Here is a 25844-nt window from a genome sequence, read left to right on the forward strand (position 1 = left end):
ATAGAATTGTAAAGTTGAATCCATGGACATACACCCTCCCCCACCTGCCAGGAGGGGGCAGAGTTAGACCACTGTTCCATCTGCTTGGGACTCATCTGCTGTGTGTTTGGTTCCTGAACAACCTCACAATTGCCCTAAAGCCCAGAAGGGCATTCTTCTCCCGCTGTTTTAAATTCCAAGGTGAGACTGGGCAAGATGCTTTTACCTGATGGTACAGCTTTGGGACTCTTAATTGGTGTGAAGCTGGTTTGAGGCATAACCGTTCAGATAGGAGTTGTAGCAAAGTACTGTACAGGGTGTGTACGTATTTGGGATCACATTGTGAGACCACAGATTTTAAAACTCAGCACTGGAAATGCAGAGAGTGCACAGTAAATGGGTGTGTGAACATAGCAATCAGTCCAAGCCTCAAGGCCTGGCATTGACTTTTACCTGGCTCTGGCATTGTCCACTCCTCACACTTGAATATGTCACTGGGTTCTGACACCTTCCCAACACCAACCACGTTCATTGCATAACCACGGAACTCATAGAAGTGCCCTTCATCCAGGCTGGTGACCTATAGAATCGAAAGAGAGTGAAACTCTTGCTTAAAAGGGATAGTAATTTATTTACTTATTTCTTCAGGGGCAAACTATGGCACAAACACCGATACCGTGTAAACACGCTGAGCGATTGGCTTAATGTTGATCTCATGCCAGTCAATCTGTGACACATCGTGTTGATCCAGGAAATAGCCCAGGATTGTTGTGCCACCTTTGCGTTTGGGAGGCTTCCAAGCAATGGTCATGTTGTCTTTCCCGCAACTCAGCAAGGCAAAGGCCCGTGGGGCTGATGGACAAGCTATGCAGGAAATAAAGTAAAAGAGAACAAAGGTTTAGAATCTGATCAGCATGCAGCTTCTTTCTCAAGTTGTGGTTGTTTCAGGGGATAATGTGTACACCATAACTAAGAGAAATTTGATTTGGTTTCCCTGTTAAGAAGAAAGGACCTAGTTCATGCTTCTCAAACCAATTCATGAACTAAAACACAACTATCCTTCAAAATATGCACTTCCCCTAATTTTGCAAAGCAGTTCTCCAACCAAACAATATGCACAAAGATGGCTGAAACGTGAAATATCAGGCTGAGATGTGCATAAAAACACATATATTAGTGAAAATAACACACACATACAAGCATTGTATTAGGGGAAACTGCTTGCAAAAGATGTTTATATTAGTCAAAGCTGCATACAAAATAAATTCACACTAAATGCCAATGAATTTTCAGAGGAATTTTCTTTTCTTTTCTTTCTTTCTTTCTTTTTTAAAATGCAAGTTCCTGCAGAAATGCGGAGAACTGAGTTTATATTAGGAAAAATGAGAAAACTAGAGGACAAAAGTGAATAGATCTGTCCACCCCAAACACAATACTTACAGATAGCCTGCCTCACAATGATGGCATCTGATTCAGGGGAGCTGTCACCCACGCCAGCTTCATTGACACATTTCACACAGAAGACGTACTCTTTGCCTGTTTTGAGCCCTGGAACAGTGAACCTGGTAAAGAAATGAAATCCGCCCTGCATGGTCATTTATTAGCACCTTACAAGTCACCCTCCAAACTCAGAATGTAAAAGTGCTTGCAGTGTTCAGCCTATTTATTTATTTACATTTGCAGACACAAACAATATTGAAAGCAGACCCACCATGAATACAAGTAGCCTTGATTACACAATAAAAAGGGTTCCTGGAGCAGCTCCTAGTGAATTCAAAATGACTAGCCGATTGGAGAAGTGTGGGCCCAAGCTAACAAAATGAAGTCAAATAGGGATAAATGTAAGGTTCTGCACTTAGGCAGGAAGAACCACCTGGCACAACTATAAGATGGGGGACTGGCTTACTAGTAGTACATGTGAAAATGATCTAGGGGTCAGCAGTGTAGCTATGGGGGCAGGGGCAGGGGTGCCACTTACCCAGGGGGCAGCATTTACCATGGGGCCTGCAGTGTGAGTGGGAGTGAGTGCAGTGTGAGTGGGAGTGATGTGGTGGCTCGAATGTCTGCAGGCACCACGTCGCCCTGCAGCTGAGGGGAAGGCGGTGGGTGGACTCCTGCAGTCACTGCACTGCTTTTACATGGAAGATGGAGCAAGCTTGTTTTCTCCTGCTCTGGAGGGTAGGACTTGAACTAAGGGCTTCAAGTTACAAGAAAGGAGATTCCAACTAAACACCAGAAAAAAACTTTCTGACTGCAAGAGCTGTTTGGCAGTGGAATGGACTCCCTCGGGAGGTTGTGGACTCTCCATCTTTGGAGGTTTTAAAGCAGAGGTTGGATGGCCATCTGTCATGGATGCTTTAGCTGAGTTTCCTACATTGCAGGGGGTTGGACTAGATGACCCTTCCAACTCTACAACTCCATGATTCTAGGATTCCATGAATCACAGGGTCTTGAACATCTCCTATTGAACATACAGTAGTGAAACTTACTTCTGAGTAGGCATGCACAGGATTGCCCTGTACATTAGTTACTGTTAGATCCCATTGAGATAAATGGGACTTCCAAATACGTCATCATTCACCTTTCATTATTGATTTCAGTGGGACCTCAGTTTAGCTAACTTACCTGCCTGTATCCAACCAAGTAACGTCATAAAATAGTACAAACAAATGGAATTTCCCTCTCCCTTGTTTCAAATCTCAGAGCTGGGTGATAGGATTCAGCCCATGCCCTTACCTCAAAGAAGGTCAGAGAGGAGATGCAGAGAGGAACAGCAAATTGCTTCGCCAACTTACTCATTACATGTGACGGGTTTATTGTTGACCGTTTGCCATTCATCTGTCCCAACCTCCCGGCAATATATATAATAGCCAAGTGGTTCTTGGCCCTCCTTTGGCTTGCTCCACTTCACGATAACAGAAGTGTTTGTGTCTCTGAAGGTCAGCACCTGGGATGGAGGTGGGAGGGGAGCTGAAGAAGAAAAAAGAAGAGGGATGGAACCACCAAAGAACAGCAGCTATTGGGAGCCTATTATAGCTCCTTCCAGGTTCAAGTTGGGTGTTATTGCTATCAACCACGGGTAGGGGTGGGGAAGAAATTGGGTTTGGTTCACATTTTAATGCAAGCCCACCTAATTTGCGTTTCCCGAAGCAAACTGATATACAACTAACCTTTGAAATTCACCCTTCTCCAAATTATGCAGTGAAGTTCTCCAACCAACGTGTGCAAGGAAGTGTATATTAGAGGAAAGTGTTGTAAAGATGCATATACTAGTGAAAATAATATACCAAAATGTTTTCTGTTGGGGGAAATTGCTTGTAAAATGTGTGCAAGCAAAACTGCATACAAGGTACATCAGGAGAAATGTATGCTGAAATGATTCCATTAATAAAAAGATTACCTATTTTTTCTCCAGAAGAGATAGGCTCACTGGGCAAGGAAGGCTCGCTCACTCCATACTTGTTCACAGACCGCACTCGGAAGCAATAGGACTTCCCTTTGTCCATATCAAAGACAGTGAATGTTGTGGAATTCACTGGGGTGTCCAAATTAGCCATCTGCCAGCTGTCGCTGCCTGCTATCGACTGAGAAGATAGGAAGGGTGATTTATCAGTGGCTAATTGCTATAAACTAGAGACAGTAGCACTACAAGGATAAAGGATTATTGTTAATGTTGTTTATTTGATTTATATATGACTCTTCCTCCCGAATGAGCCCAGGGCAGCAGACACCATAATGATAAAACATTTGAAACATTCTAAAAACAGCTAAAAACATTGACTCAACCAGTGACCTCGGGGTTGCCAGGAACTGTGCATTTCTGCCATCCGCTGCCTGGGCAAGCAGGAAGGTTTTCAGATTTCTCCTGAAAGTCAATAGTGAGTGTCACAGTGGCCGGAGTGGGCTACTTCAGAGTAACGACGCTACGCAGCTCTGCATTTTATTCTTTTATTGGTGCTGCGTATTTACAGTGCTGAAGTCATTGCTATTTACACGGAGTGATGTGGTCAGTCGGTTTCAGAACCTCCGAATGGCTTTTGGCGCGTCTTTCTCCAACACAAAAGCTTTGGCAGACCCATCCTCTTTCCCCTCCTCTTTCTGCGTAATTCCGGAGTTGGGGGGATGGGTCTCCCCCCCTTATTCGCCCCTTCCTGTCCCACCTGGGACCCTGGCTCCTCTACCTTGCCTGAGCCTCGGCCCCGACTTCCTGCTTCCCCACTGGCATCGGAACTCTCTCTGCTTTCCCCTGTGCTCGGGGATGGGCTTGAACTCAGGAGGGGAGGGACTTCGCGATATCCCCTGTCCCTCACATCCACCCCCCTCCCAAGCTCTCCTTCACCCCTCCCCAGGTCCCCCCCAGGTGTCGGTGACGACTGGAAGCCTAAGAACTCAGTACCTTCCGAGCCCGTTGGTGTGAACACCTCCCCCCAGTCCTGCGAGCCCCCCCCTTCCGCCTGGGAGGACGGGAATCCCAAAAAGTCCGTGGCGTCAGAGCTGGTAGGGGTAAAAATGTTCTGCCAATCTGCTCCTTCCTCTGACTGGGTGGATCTCGGTGACACCCATACCTCGTTCTCTGGTTCCTCAAACTCCGCTTCCCAGCGCCATGGTGAACTGCTCTCCCGTGCTTCCTCCCCCTCCCCCTCCCTTTCCATGTGCCAGGGCTTGGGTCTATGGGGAAAGAGGGCGTGAAATTCTTCTACCAGGAATTCCTCCTGTATCTGAGTGGCTGGGACCCATTCATTCTGCGACGGTGGAGCATCCTCCCATGCCATGAGGTACTCCAGGCCCCCCACCCCCCACCTTGAGTCCAGGATGGCCGTGGCCTCATTGAGTTGCTCCCTGCCTTCCCTCTCCCCCCCTCCCTCAGGGGTTTGTTCGCTGCCTCGGAGCCTGCTACTTTCCCTGTACGGCGACAGCAGCGATCTATGAAACACTGGGTGCACCCTCATGTCCTCTGGCAGTGCCAGCCTGTATGCCACCGGGTTGACCTGTTGCGTGACCGTGAAGGGGCCCAACCTTCTGGGCGCCAGCTTTTTGCACCTCCCTCTGATGGGAAGGCCCTCCGAGGACAACCAAACTTTGTCCCCCACCCTAATGACCTCCCCCGGTCGCCTGTGGCGATCTGCCCCCTTCTTGTACGCTTCCTTGGCTCTCTCCAAGTGTTCTCTGAGCTGCTGGTGCACCGTCTCCAGTTCCTCTGCCCAATCCTCAGCCTGTGGGCCCTCCTCCTCCTCCTCCCCCTCCCTCTCTGGGAAAGATCTGAGGTCGCGCCCGTAATTGGCCTTAAAGGGCGACACCCCTGTGGAGACGTGCACTGCATTGTTGTAGGCAAATTCTGCCAGTGGCAGGCGATCCACCCAGTCCGTTTGCCGTTGGCTGACGTAGCATCTCAGGTACTGCTGCAGAATGGCGTTGACCCTCTCCGCCTGTCCATTGGTCTGCGGGTGTCTGGCCGTCGACAAGCTGACCTCCACCTGCAGGAGGTTCATGAGCCGCCGCCAGAACCTGGAAACAAATTGGCGGCCACGATCCGAAATAACCCTTAAAGGTAATCCATGCAGTCGGAATACGTGGTCAACAAACAGTTTGGCTGTCTCTTCTGCAGAGACCGCCCTGGCACACGGTATAAAGTGGCACATTTTGGACATGAGGTCCACCACCACCAACACTGCGGTCTTGCCCCTGGAAGAAGGCAGATCTGTGATGAAGTCCATGGACACCACTTCCCACGGCCTGTGTGGTGTGGCTAAGGGCTCCAGCAATCCTGCTGGCGGTGCTCTGACCACCTTTGCCCGCTGGCAGGTGTCACAGCCCCGTACATAGTCTCGAACATCTTCCCGCACCCCTGGCCACCAGAAGTGTCGCATGACTAGGTGAGCGGTTTTGTCCCTCCCAAAATGACCCGCCGTTGGGTTGTCGTGCATCTGCTTGAGGACCGTACGTCTAAGCTGGGTGGTGGGCAGGTACAGTGCACCCTTGTAGAAAAGCAGCCCCCTGCGTGCTGCAAAGTCTTTTGCCTGCTCCCCCCCCCTCTCAGTTCTCTGAAGATGCGGTTGGCAAATTCATCCGCTGCCGTCAGTGCTGTGAGTTCTGCCTCGCTCACCACTGCTGCTCCGCAGGACCATGCTGACGGGGGGAAAATGTGCCTGGGTGCCGGTGGCGCCTCCTCCTCCATGTACTCCGGTTTGCGGGAGAGGGCATCCGCCCTGACGTTTTGCTCCCCCGGTATGTAGTGGATGGAGAAGTTGAAGTTCGCGAAGAACTCTGCCCACCGTATCTGCCGCTGGTTGAGCACCCTGGCAGTTCTCCAGAACTCCAGGTTTTTGTGGTCCGTGCACACCTGGATGGGGTGCTTGGCGCCCACCAGGAAGTGTCTCCAGTGCTGGAACGCAGCGTGGATCGCAAGAAGTTCCCGATCAAACACCGTGTAGTTTCGCTCTGGCTGGGTCAACTTCCTGGAGAAGAAGGCACAGGGTCTCCACTCTCTGTTGGCGTCCAGTTGCAACAAAATGGCGCCCACAGCTTTATCAGAAGCATCTGTCTCCACGCGTAGGGGCGCGTCCTGAACCACGTGGAACAGGTTCTGGTCTGAGGCGAACACCCTCTTGAGGCTTTCGAACGCTGCTTGCGCCTCTGGTGTCCACCTGAACTTCTGCTTGCCTCTCAGGCAGTCAGTGATGGGAGCCGTAACGCGAGAGAAGTTCTTGATGAACTTCCTGTAGAAGTTGGCGAAGCCTAGTGGGCATCTTTGCGCGTCCTGGGGCTGTGCCAGTCCAGGATGGCCTGCACCTTGTCCTTGTCCATCGCCAGCCCCTTGTCTGACAGCTTGTAGCCCAGGAAGTCCACCTCCTTGGTGTGAAACTTGCACTTCTCCAGCTTCACATACAGGTGGTTCTCCTTCAGGCGCTGCAACACCTCCCTGACATCTTTCACATGCTGCACTGGGTCATCGGAATAGATAAGGATGTCATCCAGGAAGACCAAGCATTTCCTGAAGAGGAGGGACCCCAGGACGTGGTGCATGAAGGCCTGGAAGCATGCTGAGCCCCCTTGCAACCCGAAGGGCATCACCAGATATTCAAAAGAGCCCAGAGGCGTGAACATCGTGGTTTTCCATTCATCGCCTTCCCGGATCCTGATCAAGTTGTACGCCCCCCTCAGGTCTAGCTTGGTGAAAATCTTGCCCCTGCGTGCCGCTGTCAGGAGATCATCCACCCTGGGCATGGGGAACGCCACTGGCTCTGTCACTGAATTCAGCCGTCTAAAATCCACCACAAGACGGCGCTGTTGCGTGTCTTTCTTGTCCACCCAGAAGACCGGGCTGCCCCCTGCTGCCTTGCTTTCTCTGATGAACCCCCGCTTGAGGTTCTTGTCGATGAAAGCGCGCAGATCCTCCAGTTCCTGGTCTGACATGGCGTACAGCTTGGCTGGGGGTATAGTTGCCCCTGGCACCAGGTTGATCTGGCAGTCAAAAGGCCTGTGCGGGGGTAGGTGGTCGGACTCCGCTTCGCTGAAGACCTCCTGCAGGTCCCAGTACGGCTTGGGTATCGCCTCACCCCCTTTGACGTGCATGGTGGCCACCGTGGCTATTGGAGGCCCCTCCCCTGGTTGGTGCTGCATGCAATGTTCCAGACAAAAGTCCGACCCAAACGTGATGCATCTCTGGTGCCAACTGATGGAGGGGTCGTGGCGCGCCAGCCAGCTCATGCCCAAGACGATGGGGGGGTCTGAGATGGTGGTGACGTTGAATGTCAGTGTCTCTGAGTGCCTTCCCACCGTCATTCTCATGGGGGGGGGGTTTGATGAGTGATGGCCCCTCCCAGCAGCTCTCTGCCGTCAATGGTTGCCACGTGCAGAGGAAAATCCAGCTGCAGAAGCTGGATCTGGTGCTCTTCTGCAAAGTTTCTCGAGAAGAAGTTCGCTGACGCCCCACTGTCAATTAGGGCGAGGACCGTCAGGGGATAGCCATTTGGGAGCGTGAGCGTCACTTCTAGAACCACTCCTGCTCTGGGAGGGGTGGGCTGGCTCTGCTTCTCTCTGTGCGGGTGGGTGGGCTGGGGCTGTTGTCTGCTGACTGTGCCTGGCTGCTGCCCCTTGTCTCCTGCAGCCAGGCTTTCCCGTTTCCCTGCTGTGGTACTGCGTCAGTGGGGGAGGGCACAACCGTTCCCGCCTTTCCTTGCCACTCCCTGCGATGTGGGCAGTCTCTGACGAGATGCTGGGGGGAGTTGCAGAGAAAGCAATTCCCACCCCTTCCCTCCTTGCGTCTTGGCGCCGCTGGGGTTTGAAAAGCCCCCCCGCGCGCGCTATCAATCTGCATGGGTTCCTGGTCCTGGCTGGCCCCAGGCGTGGCTTGAAAGGGTTGTTGGGGGAGTGGCTTCTCCTGCGACCGTGGGAACCAAGCCCGCTTTGCGCGCGTTGCTTGCTTGTCGCTCCACCGGGATTCCTGTCTCACCCCCACCGCCAGAGCCGCTTTGCTCAGCTGATCCATATTACTGGGCTTTGGACCTCTCGAGAGCTCATCCTTCACCTCCTCATGCAACCCCAAGTAGAACGCCGCTTGCATTGGGGGTGACTCTAGTTCCCACCCCAATCTGTGCACCAGCATGGTGAATTTCGCCCAATACGCGCGAACTGTCATATTTCCTTGGCGTAAATTATGAAGTTCCTCCTTAGTCTGGTCCATATGACTATCGGACGAATACATCGTTTTCAAACCTTCTAGAAAAAGTTTGACATTCTTCATGCAAGGATTCTTTGTTGCGATTAACGGTCTTAGCCACTCCCTGGCTGCCCCGGTAAGGTGCTCCACAATAAACGCTACCCGGTGCTCATCATCAGGGAACTCATCGTGGTGCAGCTCAAGAGCATACACAATCTCAGTCTCAAAGCCCTGATATTCCCTCGGGTCTCCATTGAACTTGCTTACTAGGGTCCCGGCTCTCCTTCCTGGCAGCACTTGGACTTGGGGTGCCCCTCCCGCCTTGTTTTTCTCTGCATCCAGCTTGTTTTGGAGGTCTACCGCCACCGCCCTTAATTCCTGCTCTCTTTCCTGTAGCGCTCTCACCTGTTCCGCAAGTTGTAGCCGGTCGTCCTGGACCTTCTTAGTCTCTTCTTTAGCTGCCTTCAATTCCCCCTGCGCCTGCAGCGACAGCTGCTGCAGTTCTTGCTGGGCTTGCTCCGCGATCTGCCGCCATCTCTCCGCCTCTGACACGCTCATCCCGGCAACTCCAAAGTAGCCCAAAAAAGGATTCGGAGGTTGCTGTCACAGTGGCCGGAGTGGGCTACTTCAGAGTAACGACGCTACGCAGCTCTGCATTTTATTCTTTTATTGGTGCTGCGTATTTACAGTGCTGAAGTCATTGCTATTTACACGGAGTGATGTGGTCAGTCGGTTTCAGAACCTCCGAATGGCTTTTGGCGCGTCTTTCTCCAACACAAAAGCTTTGGCAGACCCATCCTCTTTCCCCTCCTCTTTCTGCGTAATTCCGGAGTTGGGGGGGATGGGTCTCCCCCCCTTATTCGCCCCTTCCTGTCCCACCTGGGACCCTGGCTCCTCTACCTTGCCTGAGCCTCGGCCCCGACTTCCTGCTTCCCCACTGGCATCGGAACTCTCTCTGCTTTCCCCTGTGCTCGGGGATGGGCTTGAACTCAGGAGGGGAGGGACTTCGCGATATCCCCTGTCCCTCACAGTGAGGGAGGCCATTCTGCAAATGGGGAGCCACCACTGAAAAGGACCCATCAGGGAGATACAGAATTACACAACTTTTAGAAGACATCTGAAGGCAGCCCTCTAATGCTTGATGTTTTTATTATGTTTTCAGATATGCTGTAAGTGACCCAGAGTGGCTGGGGAAACCCAGCCAGATGGGCGGGGCGTTATTATTATTATTATTATTATTATTATTATTATTATTAAATGTCAACAGGGCAGCCTCCAGTAGTGGGACCACTAACAAAGCCTCTCCTGCTGATCGTAGGTGGCTGATACTGGGGAAGGTGCTCTTTTAGGTACTTGGGTCCCAATACATTTAGGGGTTTATGTGCTAGTACTAATACCTTTTGTTTGACCGAGTAGCTCACTGGCAGCCAATGCAGTGCTTTTGGACCAGGGACCAGTGACCAGTGGCAGAGCTTCATGCTCCCGCACCGGGGACGGAGAGTAGGTGGGGGCGGGGCTGGTGCGCGTCCCGGGGGTGGGGCGCGCCACCCTGAGGGGCGTGGTGCGTGTTCTGGGGCGGGGCAGCCAGTGTGGAGAGGGAGGCAGCCACGATGGCACCCTACCGGGATCGCGCTGCCGGGGCGGCAGGCTCCCATGGCCCCCCTCTTCCTACGCCCCTGCCAGTGACACATGGTACCTTCAGGCTGCCCCATTCAACCTCCTACCAACTGCCTTCTTTGCTAGCTGCAGCCTTCAGAGTGTCTTCAAGGGCAGCCACACACAGAGAGCATTGCAAATAGCCTGGATGGGAGGCAACTAACAGGAATGTAGGATGGCACTGACTTCAGTTCTGTCCCGTATTTGCCAGATGCAACACCGTTTCCATTCTGCTGCAGTTCAGTCTCCAACAAAAATGACATATTGCTGTCCACTGTGGTGAAATGTTATTCAATTAATTAATTAATTAATTAATCATTTTGCCATTATATTATTGCACATCATTCACATACAGTGCAAAGGAAATGCAATAATCCTTGTGGGTGGGTGGGTGGACAGGGGAGTCATAAATAATGTATTGTTAGGTATTTTTTGAGGCTGGAAAATGCAAGAGCAGTGCTACTTATTGCATTCGTTCCAGACATGGGATGAATTAGGGAACATCGGCAATTTCTACTCCCATTTCCAATGGACTTCTCCAGCATCCTTAGCAACTAACAGATGATGCTTCTTGTATGTTCTCTGTGCCCTTTCCTTACCTTTTCAACATAGTAACTCAGTGGCTCTTTGCCTCTAGGGTCTGGTTCATCCCAAGAGAGGACCACATACTCTTCCCTGGTCTCACTGGCATGAACGTTGGTGGGTGGCAAAGGGACTTTGATCTTGGCTGTGGGAGAAAAACAACAAGCCAACGTTTCAGCAATTTAATTTGGAATAGAAAAGGGTTTGCTAGGAAGACCAATTAACAGCCAGATGGATAAAAGCTGCCAGATGGAGCAGCCCCCAAAATAGCTGATGAGAAGTACAAATAGAAATTCATGTTTGAAGCCAAATTTATCAAATTTGCACTTCTGAAACATTACGAGAACTGAAACACAGCCAGATTTTTTTATTTAAAAAAAACCACTTATCTGAACTTTGCAATGGAATTCTCCAACCAAATATTTGCAAAATGCATATATTGGGGGGAAGTGTGTAAAAGAATTGGTGAAAATGCATTATATGAGAAGTTGCTTGCAAAAGTGTGCACATCAGTCAAAACTGCAGATAGGAGAAATTTAAAACTAAAATCCTGGAGATTTTTCAGGAAAACCTGCAAATTTTTTTTTTAAAAAAACAATAACTCCTGGCAATTGCTGCAGAAACTTATGGAACTGAATTGAAGAAAAATGAGAGAGTTGCAGAAATGAAATCAACAGATCCTTCCACCCCTAGCCACCACTGATCAGGCCCCATGGATATAATTTTCATTCTGCTCCAACACCCAATATTTTTCAAAGGAGACAGCAGCAATGGTACCTCAACTTTGCTGCCAGCATTGCTGCTAGACATGGAAGGGATAGGGCAGTGGTTAAAGTCCAATCGCTGCATCCAAGGCCAGCCCAGGAGGTTTTACCTCTCAAGGCAAAACAGAAAATGCCACCTCCCAGTAGAACCTCCTCCTCCTTCTCTGCAGCCACCATCTCCTTCTCTGCGCCCCTCCTCAGGCACCTGGAGGTGGCCCAGGGCAGCCCCAGTGTGCTGAATTTGGTGAGGGAGTAAAAGAAGGCAGTGGTGGTAGGTGGTGGAGGTGGCAGGAGACAGTGAGCGGCCCACTTCTTAAAGCCTGAATCTCCTGCCTGAGGCAGCTGTCTCACTGCTCCTCATGCATGGGCCGGCCCTAAGTGCATTCACGCAGCCCCCTCACCCCCCTCCAGCACCATCCAGTTAAGCAACAGTGATGGTGGTGTTGGGAGGGCAGCTCTGCAGTGTCACCCGACCACACACCCCACTTCTAGGAACTAGGGCTCCTCAGGTATTTAAAGTACAAAGAAATCAAGGGAAGTAAATGTTTTTCGGAGAACCTTTAGCAGAAATGCCCATTCAGAGCCACTTCCATTTTGAGCAATATATAGTTATTTAGGCATTTCTAGTCTGCTAAACTCCTAAGTGATTATTAGTTATATAAAGAATTTCTCAGGCACAACACTAATCATTGGTGGGGAAAAGGACAAAGGTCACATGTGAACTTACGTTCCAGTTCATCTTTGGAAACTGTGATTGTCCTCATTCCATCATCATAAGGGATATCTAGACAGGGAGCAGAGAGAGAAAGAGAAAGAGATGGGGACAAGTGGGGAAATCATGAAAAGAATTACAAATTGAGTTTGGGGGCGGGGAATGGTCAGGATGCTACCTGGCTTGACTAGGGGCTGTGGCTGGGACCTGAAGTTGAGAGAAGTCCTCCCCTTTCCTTACTGTCACCATTTTGAACTACAGGGGACTCTTGTATGCAAAGTGTTGCAGTTGCTAGTCTTTTTGTTCTTCTTGTTTTAGGCTGGGCCAGAATAATCAGCCTAGATTTTTTTCCTAGTCACTTTTGGGGTATGGCAATAATCTTAGGGAGTTGTTTAAAATGTGTTAATTTTTGTCAGGGGGGCTTACAAATAAGACGAGGTGGAAAATAAGTAGAAGAGGATTTTGCCTGCCCTCTCTGTTTCATAAACAAGAGAAAAATAAAACTATGTTGCTGAGCTGCTTTCAAAGCAGACCAGTGACATTCCCATATGTCTTCCAGAATGGATCACTGGGAATGATGCTCTGTTGTGACATAGTGCCATTGCCTGGGGCATTCTTGGGGGGGAAGATGACTACCCCCACCAGCCACTTTTGATAGGACATGTGACATTACTCTGAGTGGTCCCGCACAGATCTATTGCTCTTGTAGTCTGCTGACACAGGGTAATTGTTCTGTGTTTCCAACATTAATATTGTTTTATTTGGGATTACTGGTGGATTTTATGATCTTGGAGGCTGCCTTGGATGTTACGAAAATAGCAATTGTCTTGGAGCAACTAAGTACTTAGGACTCTTTTGCTGTCATTTGGGTCTATCATTGTCACTGGGTCGCTGGCCTTCGATGGGTTACTGATGCCTGCACGGTTGACGGCCTTCACTCGGAACTGGTATGTCTTCCCTTCAGTGAGACCTAAAACAGGAGATCTGCAGGCTTTCACGAGTTTTTCGTTGCATAATACCCATTCGTCTGTGCCTGCTTCACACCTGGAAAAAGAAGGACCTTACAGTTTAGGTGCAACATGGTCTGGGAAAGAAAGAGATCTTTGCAAGATCTGTAGCTTCTGAGGACAGACCTTTCAATGTAATAGCCGATGACAGGACTTCCACCATTATCACTGGGAGTAATCCAGGAAAGTATGAGACTGTTTCTATTCACATCATGGCATTGCACGCTAAGGGGTGACCCAGGAGCTCCAGCAGTTTCAGCTTCAGCATCTAAAGATAAGGAAAAGCCATGCTTAGATGGTTTCCTGTAGGTCTCGTTGGCCCACAAGCTGGAATGGCTCCCAGGTTTTATCTTCTGGCCCTTGAAAGCACGGTCATGTTTTAGAGAAGGCACTGTACAAAATTCATCTACAGCAGGTATGTGGAACTGAATCCGACCAGTGAGCTGGATCCTTATTTCCTCCCACTCACCCACAGGCCCAGCTTGAAAAGTAGGCGGGACCATTCACTCGATCTCACAATGACAACCGGTGACTCGTTTTTGCACAACGCTCTGTAAACCCTGTCAATTAGTTGGTTGTCGGGATTTGCATAGCGCTGTGCATGGAAGCCCTGGCAATCAGCTGATCAGGAGGGCTCTCAAAGCACTATGCACAGAGTTTTGGAAGCCCTGACAATCAGCTGATTGTTGGCACTCACTAAGGACGATGCAAGGAGCTGTGAAGGTGCCACTGATCAGCTGATGGCTGGCACTTGCGAACCCTCTTTCAGCCCAGATGCATCTTTACCTGCCCTGCACTTGGCATCCTAAATGACACCAGGTGTAGGGCTGGTGCATGTGGCTTTGCCCAAACAGCCTCATGGGCGAAATGGGAAGACCTGGTGGACCTAAGCCTGTAGGCAAGAGGTTCCTCACCACTGACCTGTGGTTTTGCTTTCGCTTTTTCCCTAAAGACTGTAAGGCTCTAAGCAGGACCTATGTTCTTTTTAATTCCATACAGACCATTGACATTTTAGGGCCTTTGTAAATTACAATTATACAACAATGCCGTCACCAAACAGCAGCAAACAAGTGCACCTACCCCTAACAAACACATAAGCTCTTTGCTCGTTGTACCCAAGGTGTGTCGGTATGCGGATGCTGTAAAACCCTTCATCTTCTTTGTAAGCACAAGAGACTGTCAGGGAAGCCTCCTGGGCCTCACACTTTATTTGCCGGCGATCAGAATCTCTCAGCAACTCACCTGAGTGCAAGAGAAAGATGGTAACTGAAGACTTACCTAGTTGGTGGCTTCCTAGCAGAGCTAACACGTAGCAAAATTTCAGAATGTGAAATAATTCCAGCCTATTTGGGAATGTTAATGGAAAATTAAATGCAGAGGGTATTCTTGCATAAACTCTCAATCTTGGATAATTTTCTTAAGAATTTTGTCCCCAAATTAATTTAATCCCTTCTTCTAGCATTAATTTGGGAGAAGCCAAGTGCTTTTCCTCCCTTGCCCCCAAGAGAAATCTTCCTGTAATTAGTACCAGGTATGTAGCATCAGGAGCCATGTGGCCCCCCCAAAGTTCCCTGTAAAGGAATGTGGCCCTCAGGCTGAAAAAGGTACTCCAATCCAGGTCTGAAGTGTTGGCTGTATTGGGGCCCCACTCCAGACAACAAAATGTCTTGGGCCAGTATTTTCTTAATACTTGTCAAATGGCAATAGTCGTGGATGGTGTTGTTGTTTTTTTGGGGTGGTGGTGGGTTTTACAAATACAGACCATCTCTGAACCAGCGGATGTCTCGTTGGTATTCCTGCAAGTCTGATGTAAAAGTGCAGCGAAGTGTAAATGGCTCCTTCTCTCTAGAAAAGACAGGTCTCAAAGTGCTAGCAAAGTCAGCTTCCAGGTCCCTGAGTGACTCTAAAAAGAGAAGATGAGGTTGGGTAATAGGATCTGGCCTTGGCAGATGTAAGGAGATAGCAATTTCCATCCAGTGCATCTGGCTGTTAACCAAAAGGTTGGCGGTTTGAGCCCACCCAGGGACAGCTGTAGGCATCATTCCTGCATTGCAGGGGGTTGGATTAGATCAGGCATCGGCAACCTCTGGCCCATGGAGGCCGTTTATCCGGCCCATGGGCTGCCGGTGAACCGAGCCGCCCGCTCGGCAAGCCCCCCCCGCACTGCGGTAAACCGGCGTGGCGCGGGGACTTGCCAAGTGGCGCCGAAAATCGCGTCTATGCAGCCGCAGAAGCGATTTCTGGCGCTGCGGACATTTTGGAAATGGGCAGCCAGCACCGGAAATCGCTTCTGCGCAGCCGCGACATGTGCAGAAGCCATTTCCAGTGTTTGGGACATGGGCAGCGCAGCACCAGAAATCCCTTCTGCTCCTGTGCGGCCCATCTCCGGCCCACGGATGATAGTCTGTGGGAATCCTCCAGCCCACGGGCAGAAAACGTTGCCGACGCCTGGATCAGATGATCCTTGGTGTCCCTTCCAACTCTACAATTCTATGATTCGATGATCTGTTCATCACAATCAGTGCTATTTCCATTCAGCTACAGTTCAGCTTCTGCTAAAACCTAACTTTGGTCATCCCGCTATCTCCTATGGCCAAAACTAAGGTGATTAATGATGCAATTAATTAATTTAAATGCATTTGAGAGGAAGGGAAATGTAAAACACATGGAGAAAACAACTAATTATTTACATAGTGTTTGCAGATCAAAAAACCCAACCATTTCCATTCCTGACTTCTAATGAACATGTGAATTGTAACACTTTCTGCTCTGGTTTTCCATTTCTGTTGGAAATCTCTGACATCTGCTGCTTTCAGTTGCCACAAACAGCCAAGCTCACAAGCAGAAGACAGTGCATGGAGCTATTCTCTGCTCTTTGCATCCAGTTTAAGGAAAGTGTGGAACTGCTGTGATTGACTCATTCATTATTTTTATTGGGCATCCATAAAAAACCCTCCTCCAATCACAGCTATGCTTTTTTAAAAACCCACTTTAGGGTTCCTCCAGACAACTTGTTTATTGAGCACTTATCCTGATTTGCTTGCAAAAACACTTACTTGGAGGTTATACAGTGCGCAGTCTTTATTGAACATTCATTCTGGTATGTTTGCAGGGAGGTTATGTAGCTTCTGGCATTCATCCTGATTTGCTTGCACCTACCCTCCTTGTTCCATTCGGAACAAGTACAAAGAGGTTCTCTCCGTGGGCAAATGTGTTGTGCCACAAATCCTGTGGCAGCCATTTTGCGACTGGTGCTCACAACACACTCTCAAAAATCCCAAAGGCGCCCACAGGCCCTAAAAGGTTGGCAACTCCTGGAGTAAGGCTTATTTGGAACAGGATCCTTTCTCTCTCTCTCCACAGAATAGACATAGACCTGCTTCCCAGTCACCATTTAGACATCCTTCCAGTGGCATAGCAAGCCCTGCCAGCGCCTGGGGCGGACCAAAGATGTTGAGCTTTTTTGGGGAAACCGAAGTTGTTGAGCCCCCTGAGGAACCACAGTGGCACCCGCAAACTCCCCTGACGCACAGCAGCCAACATAAAACACTGCAGACCTCCACCCCTGGCTACCTGCGCTACTGCTTTCTCCCCAGCATTCCCACCTCATCATCTGGGCAACAAAATGGCCCCAAACTGTACTATGACGTCACATGCCAGGCTAAACCAATAAAGGGAAAACCACAAAATAACTACAGTTTTGTACTTACTTTTATATATCTCTGAGTCAAATCCAGACTCCTTTCCATAATATTCTACAAAAAAAGAAAAAGTGAGATAGGCATTATATATACTTACAGCTGGGATGAACAATCTGTGGCCCTTCAGAAGTTGTTGGTCATCCTTAGTGAGCACAACCAACAGTAAGGGATGACTGGAGTTGGAATCCAGCAACAACTGGAGGGCCATTGGTTCCCAGTTCCTGGTTTATAGAATTGTATTTCAGTTCTCAGAGTCTAAATGCTAATGCCCAGGAGCTGATCAGCAGATCCTTCAAAGTAGTGTTCACGTTCCCCATTCTCCCAAGGTCATAGCTCAGTAGTTTTGCATGCAAAAGGGCTGGGTTCAATTCTCTGGTTTCTCCAGGTAGGGCTGGGAAAGACCAGTCTCTGTCTGAAACCTTGGAGAGCTGCAGCAACAATCCTGAGCTAGATGGATCCATAGGCTGACTTGGAATAAGGCAGCTTCCTATGCTAGAAGAATTCCAGAAGCAGTTCTGGTGGGTTTCCTTTGGGTGAGAGGGTGCTAAAGCCTTGGAGGATTCTGCATTGTTTGGTTTATTTTGAAGTATACAGGCAGAGCGTAAGTGAAGGCAGACACTCTTGGAAGGTAGCAGGCCTGCTAACTCACATTAGATATCTAGAGCAACTTTCCCCTTCAATTTCGTTGTTCCCACAAGGGGACAATGACAATAAAGATATATTCTATTCTATTCTATTCTATTCTATTCTATTCTGTTCTGTTCTATTCAAATTCTTTGGACTACAACTCCCATCAGCTCCAGATAGCATGGGCAATGCCCAGGGATCATGGGAGCTGTAGTCCAGAACATCTGGACAGCACCAGAAGGCTGCCCTAGAAAGAGGCCCTATGTATCCACAATGTGCTTAGAGGTAACTCACAGATCTTACTGTCTCGGCCTCATAGCTGCAGAGGAAAATCTCCTCTATACCACCATAGGAAAATCCCAGTGGGTTACAGGGATCCATAATGGAAGAGATGGGGCCTGAACCAAAATAAACATGGGAAACAATCTGGTAAACATTGTGGATGATGAAATTATACGTTGCTTCTGCTACAATGGGTCGTTGCTATAACAGCAGATTAAGGTAATTTTGCATCACATGGTAATGCAAAGGTAATTTTTCATTTTTACTGCAAGGAACTTCTTCAGGCTCCTGAACAAATATTTTGTTTTATAATTATGATGATGGTTTATTAATTTATATACTGCTTACTTGCCAAGGTGGCTTCTAAGTCGGAGAATTTAGAACAAAAATTAAATTATCAATGAAACAAGGTCAAAATAAAAATTTCTCTGAAACACAAACATCAGCAAAACTTTTAAAAACAAATATGCATAACTCAATTATATTGCCTAGGTAAAAAAGGTAAAGGTACCCCTGACTGTTAGGTCCAGCTGCGAACGACTCTGGGTTTGCATTATGTACAAACACCAACCATTTTGCAATGAGGAAGCTGCAAGTAAGATTCCTGAGAGAGTCCTAAAGCATTTTAGAGAGAAAAGAAAATCACTTCCCCTTGCCCCCGTCCACTTACTCCTGACGAGCACTGTGGCAAATGAGTAGGCTTCGCCATAAGCATTTTTCACTTCTACACTGTATTCGGCAGAATCGTCCAAGGAGCACCTGAAAGAAAGAGCGGAAGCTAAAAGCACCTGGCCCTGAGGGGCCCCCAAGAGGCCACAACAGCAATGAGTGCCAGACCAGAGTCCAAGGGCAGGAATGGGGCGCCTTTTTCAGCCAGAGGGCTGCAATCTCTTGAGGGGAACTTTCTGTGACCCACATCCAAGTGGTGGGTGGGGCCAGAGGCAAAGGTGGGCGGAGCAATTGACGTGATTCTAGCTGCACAAAAGTGAAAAGTACACCTATACACATACACACACCTTCATCCTTCAACCAGGAAATAAGAGACATCATTGTACTTCAAGGACCCATTCCAGCTAGGCAAAAGCACTTGTGTAGGATGAAGAGGAGGGTCAGGGAGGGGGTGGGATTGGGGCTTGGGGCATGGCCTAGGGAGAGTCTCAAGGGATAATAGACAAAGAGGCTGGGAGGGTCGCAGTCTCTTGAAAGTGTTGGGGTGCCACACAGCTTTCAGTCCGGAAGCCCCGATTCCTAATATACAAGTGTGTGCTTATTTTTAATACCTGTGGTTGGACTATTAAGACATTCTGCAGAGAGCTCGGAGGAGAAATGGCACCTGATGTTTCAATAAAGATAAATCACAATCTGGCTTTTCCTTGCTTTCATGCCAATCCGTTACCTGCTGATGTCCAAAGTCAGCATTCCAAACTCATTCTTCATCGTATATTTCCCCGCTGGAGCCAGACGAGGGTCAATCCGAACTCCATTTTTATACCTAGTCAGGTGCAAATAAACACATACATGAAAAGAAGCAGCAAGGCCAGATTGCAGGAAAGGATGTGTGAATCTGTAAATTTTGGTTATCTAAGTTTCTCGTTTTGCCAATCTTAAATTCAGTGCTCCATGTTTCCCCAACAATTTGTGATTTTCTAAGAAACGGAAAGAAGTCCTCATGATAATTTGACAGCATTTTAGTGCCAATTTCCTCTAAGAAACATATTTCTGTATGCAGTTTTTTTAAATAAACATTTTTTGCAAGCCATCTCTCCTAATATAATGCACTTTGTGTTATTTTCAATAATAAATGCATTTGTATCCACACTTTAACCAAGTAGATACATCTTCATACACTTTACTTGGCTGGAGAACTTCATTTCAATTTTCAGAGAAGTGTGAATGTCAAAAGGATGGCTGTGTTTCCCTTTGATATTGCTTCAAAAGGGGGGGGGGGAGTTAGCAGGGTCACCTTTCAACGCAGTCTGAATCAAATTTCCCACCCGCAGCCCTAATTGCAGGGGGTTCTTGAAACTGAATTCTTCCATCACTGCCCACTCACCAAGTCACCTCTGGCAGAGGAGAGGCCAGAACTGTACATTCCAGTTTGACGCTCATTCTTTCCCAGACTGCGTGAGCCCGGAGAGGGATCCAGAACATGGGTGGTCGGCAAGAAAGCAGCTCCATGACCTCCTTTTCTAACTTTGCCTTTGCTTCAGCCTAGGACAAGGACCACAAACAGCTTAAAAACCTTTTATCTTAGTGTTCTATAAATACACTTGCAGGAATGGAGCAGGCAACTCTTAACACCCTTCTGTTTTCTGCTACAGAATGATCAGGCAGGCTCTTTCTGGAACATTGGAAGCTGCCTTATATGGAGTCAGACTATTAGACCACCTAGCTCAGTATTGTGTACACTGACTGGCAGCAGCTCTCAAAGGTTTCAGACAGAGAGTCAAGCCTGTGAAGGCGCAGTATCTCATAGAACAGCTCTCCCAGGAAGCTTAAGTTTGCCTCCAGACTGTCAGCCTTTCGTGGGAGGCATTCGGGAGCATACTGTAAATTTTAAGTTTGTGTAGGTAAGATGGGTTTAAATGTTCTGCCGCCTTGGTGCACTAAATCCAAATATATATACCTTTGTAGCTAGGAAAGTGTCGGGAAAATCCATTGAAAAGTGTGGGATATGAACAAAGGATTTACAGGAAGATGTTTGACATGCAGCTTACCTGTCACAGTATTTCTATTTAAATCATATAAATTAGCATCTATACTTACAAATCCGTATATGTAAATACGTGTCCTCCTGGGTTGGATCCAACTAACTTTTACTCAGAGTTGACCTATTGAAATTAATGGTCATTGCTAATTTGGGTCCATTAATTTCAGTGGATCTACTCCAAGTAAATGTTAGTGGAGAGCAACCCCCTCCTTTTTGGAGATGTATAAGTGGCCACTGTATGGAAGTAGCATGTCCACAATTTTGGAAATCCAACACGTTTCTTTATCTTATAACGTACTGTTTCACAGAGGTACAATGGTTGGAATGGTTTAACAGTAAATTCATCTTCTCTGGTGGCTCTGTGTGGGGTAATGGTGGTCCCCTAACAACTCTCAGCACCCTTAAACTACAGTTCCCAATATTCTTTGGGGAAAGCCATGATTGTTTAAAGTCAGATGAAACTGCTATAAATGTATAGTGCATATGGGGCTTGTCAGGGAACATGGTATGGGAATTGTAGTATGGACAACTCTGAATCCTTGGTTGAAGCAATGTAAGCTGGGAGAGACAGTAAGGCAGTCTGTGTCTTTAACAACCCTGGCCGTGTCTCTCTCTGCACCCCAGTTAGCTGTTTGCAAAGGAATGTGTTAATTGCCTTTGGCGGAAGAAGACCCAGGTGATATCTATTTCCTTGTGGCATGTGAAGGGAGGGTGGATGAAAGGCCAATTAGAGAATCCCTTCCACCTGAGGTCGACTCGCCCTCTATTGAATTGAGAAGGAATGAGGGAAATGTCTTTACCACCTGCCAATATACAATTAGGGAATAAAGTTAAGACAGTTGAGAATAAATGGGTTCTATCTAAGGCAATTGGTAAAAGTTACTTGATGCGATGTTCTCATTGGTGGGATCACGCAACCCCACCTGGTACCTTTCGGGGATAAAGATGGAAGCCTAAGGTTAGAGCTTCACACTTTGCTATCTTGCAATTCTGCCAGAGCTTCTGCCAGTATGAAGCTGTAAGAGGGGAAGGGGGGCCCATGGGCTCTGCCTTCTGACTGCTTTGCAAAAATATGATCTATACTGCCATGTACGTATGTATTCTTAGTTAGAGCAACTTGTATGCTTAGTTTTATTATTTTCTATATCTGTAACCTTATAAGAAATGTGCACCGCTATTTTAAGTTGTATGTTTTACACCTTTTAAATAAATCCTTGAAAAGGAATATTGTTTGGATCTGGAGTGCTTGTCCAGGGTGGGGCAACTAGTCCAGTACCTTAACCAATTAGTCACATACTGAATGTTAGGCTGCACCAGTGAGTGTGCCTGGGTTTGAGTAAAGAAACCAAACCAGTTGGATTTCTGCCTGCTTCATGAGGAGTAGCCAGTGGCTTGCACCCTAGTAACAAGGTGGAGAGCTATCCCTTTTAGACTCTCTGGCCAGGTGTGAGCAAGAAAGGGTGGTGGTAGCGAACTACCGGTACTGAGATTGTTTTGACTACTCTTCACAAGAGACATGCAGAGTTGTGTGTTTCCCACCATCTGCCCAAGTCAGGAGATAGGCTGGGAGGAGCAAAGTAGTAGCCGCCGTTTATTACAGGGCTGAAGGGGCTTCAAGACTCGGAACTAACCAGGAGATGTCGAAGAACACTGAGATTCTTTACTGGCTTGGTTATTTTACCCGCTGGTTGTTAACCCACTTGCTATAACAACAGAGTATCTACATGCAACAGTCAGACTCTCTTTTTGCAAACTATGCAGCTCTGTCCCTCCTCTTATCCCATCTAACACATACATAACTTTAATCTGTTGCTCTGGCAGAAATCACTGCCAGAAGTATCCACATGTGCGCAGAGCCAGACATTCCTCCTCCACAAAGCTGCAGCCTTGAGGCTATTCTTGGTGGTGCAATTTGCAAGCTTCCAGACTGGCCCCAAGCTGGTGGATGGATGTGAGTTGCAATGCTACATGGCAGTTTCACTGAAAGTTTGTATCTGCCCAATGAACTTTGCCTCTGCTGATGCTGCTGACTCCGACTCTCAAACAACTCCCTTGAAGCAAGCTGAACAGGCGCCTGGGGTCGGGGTCGGCCATCCACAGGACAAGGCCAGCTGGGGCAGGATGCTTGGCGGGGCCTCCGAGGAGTCTGCCTGCCTCCTGCCACTCAGCCGCCCTACAGCTGAGGGGGAAGCAGTGGGCGGACTGTTTGGGGCAGTGCGGAGCCTGCAGGTGCCCAAGCCATCATGTCACTTCTAGGAGAGACGTGTTGCTCGGGCGCATTGCAGGCCCCACGGTGAGTGCCGCCCGACATTTTGTCGCCCCCTCAGTGGTGACACCTGGGGCGGCCCGCCCCTGCCGCACCCCTTCCTCCGCCCCTGCCGTGAAGCTTCTCCTCCCCTTACCTTCCTCCGCAGGGCTTTCTTGTCAGCTCTCACACGCAAGGCCCGGCAGTTCCAAATGACCGTTTTCTCCAGTTTCTCCATTTCGTTCCCAAAACGAACTCTCTTCTGTCCTCTTTTCTCTAGCTCCAAAACAGTAGCCTTCTGCCTCATTTTCGTTTCCCTGGGGACAAAGCATAAAATATATAGCACCCAGATTTCCATGTCCTCTTGCAGGGTTCGGGTTTTGCCCAAGCTAGCAATATCTATCCTTTTGCATTCTCTCTGTCTCTACAATCAGAGGCAATAATGCTTCCAAATACCAGTTGCTGGAAGCCACAGGAGCGGAGATGGTTCTTGTCCTCATGTTCTGCTTGCCAGTTTACCAGAAGCATTTGGTTAGCTGCTGTGAGAACAGGAGGCTTGACTAAATGGGCCATTGGCCTGATCCAGTAGGCTCTTATGTTCTTAACCTATGAGAAGGGCTCTAGATGGCGGGCAGCCAGTATGGTGCCCTCCAGATACTTTTGGACTCTCAATGCACATTAGGCGGCTAACAGATTGAGATTGAATCCTGACAAGACAGAAGTACTGTTTGTGGGGGACAGGAGGCGGGCAGGACTCCCTGGTCCTAAACGGGGTAACTGTACCCCTGAAAGACCAGGTGCACAGCCTGGGAGTCATTTTGGACTCTCAGCTGTCCATGGAGGCGCAGGTTAATTCTGTGTCCAGAGCAGCTGTCTATCAGCTCCATCTGGTACGCAGGCTGAGACCCTACCTGCCTGCGGACTGTCTCACCAGAGTAGTGCATGCTCTAGTTATCTCCCGCTTGTATTACTGCAATGCGCTCTATGTGGGGCTACCTTTGAAGGTGACCCGGAAACTACAACTAATCCAGAATGCGGCAGCTAGACTGGTGACTGGGAGCAGCCGTCGAGACCACATAACACCGTTTCTAAGAGACCTACATTGGCTCCCAGTACGTTTCCGAGCACAATTCAAAGTGTTGGTGCTGACCTTTAAAGCCCTAAACGGCCTCGGTCCAGTATACCTGAAGGAGCATCTCCACCCCCATCGTTCTGCCCGGACACTGAGGTCCAGCGCCGAGGGCCTTCTGGCGGTTCCCTCACTGCGAGAAGCAAAGCTACAGGGAACCAGGCAGAGGACCTTCTCGGTAGTGGCACCCGCCCTGTGGAACACCCTCCCATCAGAGGTCAGAGAGATAAACAACTACCTGACATTTAGAAAATACCTAAAGGCAGTCCTGTTTAGGGAAGTTTTTAATCTGTGATATTTGATGTATTTTAATGTTTGTTGGAAGCCGCCCAGAGTGGCAGGGGAAGCCCAGCCAGATGGGCGGGTATAAATAATATATTATTATTATTATTATTATTATTATTATTATTGACAGCATAGCCAATAACTAGGGAGTTTTGGAGCTGAACAACATCTGGAGGGCATCACATGACTATCTTCTTATGCACATAGGTCTGGCTCCAGAAAATTAACATGTCCAAAGGTTTGCTGGTGGTATCAGTTCACATTCACACAGCAGACAGACTTTATGAAAAAGTTTGCTCTAGTAAGCCACTGGACCTACCATGATTCTTCCGATGTCAATGCAAGTGCGGATGCTATGGACCAATCCAAACGTGTGAAGCCCTCTTCTTCTTCACTGTTGCCCCAAGGTTAAGAAAGCCGATAGAAATGAAAGATTTCATGAATACCAAAGAAAGTACTACAAGGTCCAGCGAGGGAGATATACAGTATAACGGGACAAGTTCAAAAACAAAATGTTTCACATGGACTAGAGGTACCCAAAAAACCCCAGCCTGTTTCTAAATACAACACTATACTCAAATACAGCACTATACTCAGTTAGGGATGAGTGAATCATGTCAATTTCAGGTTCTCTCAGTTTCCCATTTGTCCAATTTTAAATCCAGAATCCTGGCATTACAAATTGCAACTCTGCTCATATGATATGCTGAATATCCAAACTTTAGTGACATTCTCACGGGAATGCTAGCAATCCCTAATTAATTTTGTGAATCTTCCAAAGCTTCACTCTTGGTTTTCGTGAATTCACAAAATTTATCACAAACAGTTTACATTATCTAAAATTGTGGCATTCACTGTTAGCACGTGCGCGCACGCGCACACACACACACACAATGAAAAAACACTCTTCGGAGCACTGGGTTTTGTGATTTCATTCATCCCTTGGCTAACCTGGTCCTGAACTTTGCCTTCCTTGTTCTAGAGCTCATTTGTAGATTTCTGTGGCTCTCCTCCTTTTGCTCCTCTTCCCTGTGGTGGGAAAAGCTTCGGATTTCCATTATGGACACTTCTGGGGGGGGGGGGGGGAAATTTCCTGTCAGAAACAGTAAAATCAAACGTTCATGAAAATAACAGACAAAAATGCACCTTATTTAAATATTAGGCAAAATTGCATTGAGACATTTGTATGTATGGAAAAATTCAGACTAAAATGCTGGTGTATTTTTATGAGAACATTAGAAAATAAAATGGAAAATGATGTGGAAAATGTGAAGCACTTGCTTAGAAAAAAATGAGAAACCGAGAGAACTGAAAATTGACGAATTCATCTCTGTTGAAGAAGACATACACTAATTCATTCATTCATTCAGTTAATTAGTTATTTGCTTTATCTTGCCCAGGATAACCCAAAGCAATTTACAACCAAACAGACAATAAGCCCCACCTAGATATGCTAAAACCAAGATAAATTATTCAGGTGAATTATCTCAGAAATCACTCAAAATA

General features: G+C 48.0%; 1 protein-coding gene across 1 annotated transcript in view; it reads right to left on the minus strand.

Moving 5' to 3' along the window:
- Positions 1–25425, minus strand: part of MYOM3 (myomesin 3) — a 47685-nt gene extending 22260 nt beyond the window's left edge. Inside the window, exons 1-18 of the mRNA XM_035120310.3 lie at positions 25290–25425; positions 24658–24732; positions 23082–23241; positions 20023–20180; positions 19366–19461; positions 18640–18728; positions 17070–17114; positions 15122–15262; positions 14440–14601; positions 13486–13627; positions 13197–13396; positions 12368–12424; positions 10894–11021; positions 3380–3563; positions 2775–2949; positions 1420–1541; positions 656–843; positions 433–559 (exon numbers count right to left, since the gene is read on the minus strand). Coding sequence (XP_034976201.3) covers positions 433–559; positions 656–843; positions 1420–1541; positions 2775–2949; positions 3380–3563; positions 10894–11021; positions 12368–12424; positions 13197–13396; positions 13486–13627; positions 14440–14601; positions 15122–15262; positions 17070–17114; positions 18640–18728; positions 19366–19461; positions 20023–20180; positions 23082–23241; positions 24658–24732; positions 25290–25396 — 2356 coding nt within the window. The 5' untranslated portion in view covers positions 25397–25425. The remainder of the gene's footprint in view (positions 1–432; positions 560–655; positions 844–1419; positions 1542–2774; positions 2950–3379; positions 3564–10893; positions 11022–12367; positions 12425–13196; positions 13397–13485; positions 13628–14439; positions 14602–15121; positions 15263–17069; positions 17115–18639; positions 18729–19365; positions 19462–20022; positions 20181–23081; positions 23242–24657; positions 24733–25289) is intronic.
- Positions 25426–25844: the final 419 nt, after the last annotated feature.

Source organism: Zootoca vivipara, chromosome 6 (assembly GCF_965207765.1).
Source record: "Zootoca vivipara chromosome 6, rZooViv2.hap1.1, whole genome shotgun sequence".
In the NCBI taxonomy this organism is placed as follows: Eukaryota; Metazoa; Chordata; class Lepidosauria; order Squamata; family Lacertidae; genus Zootoca; species Zootoca vivipara.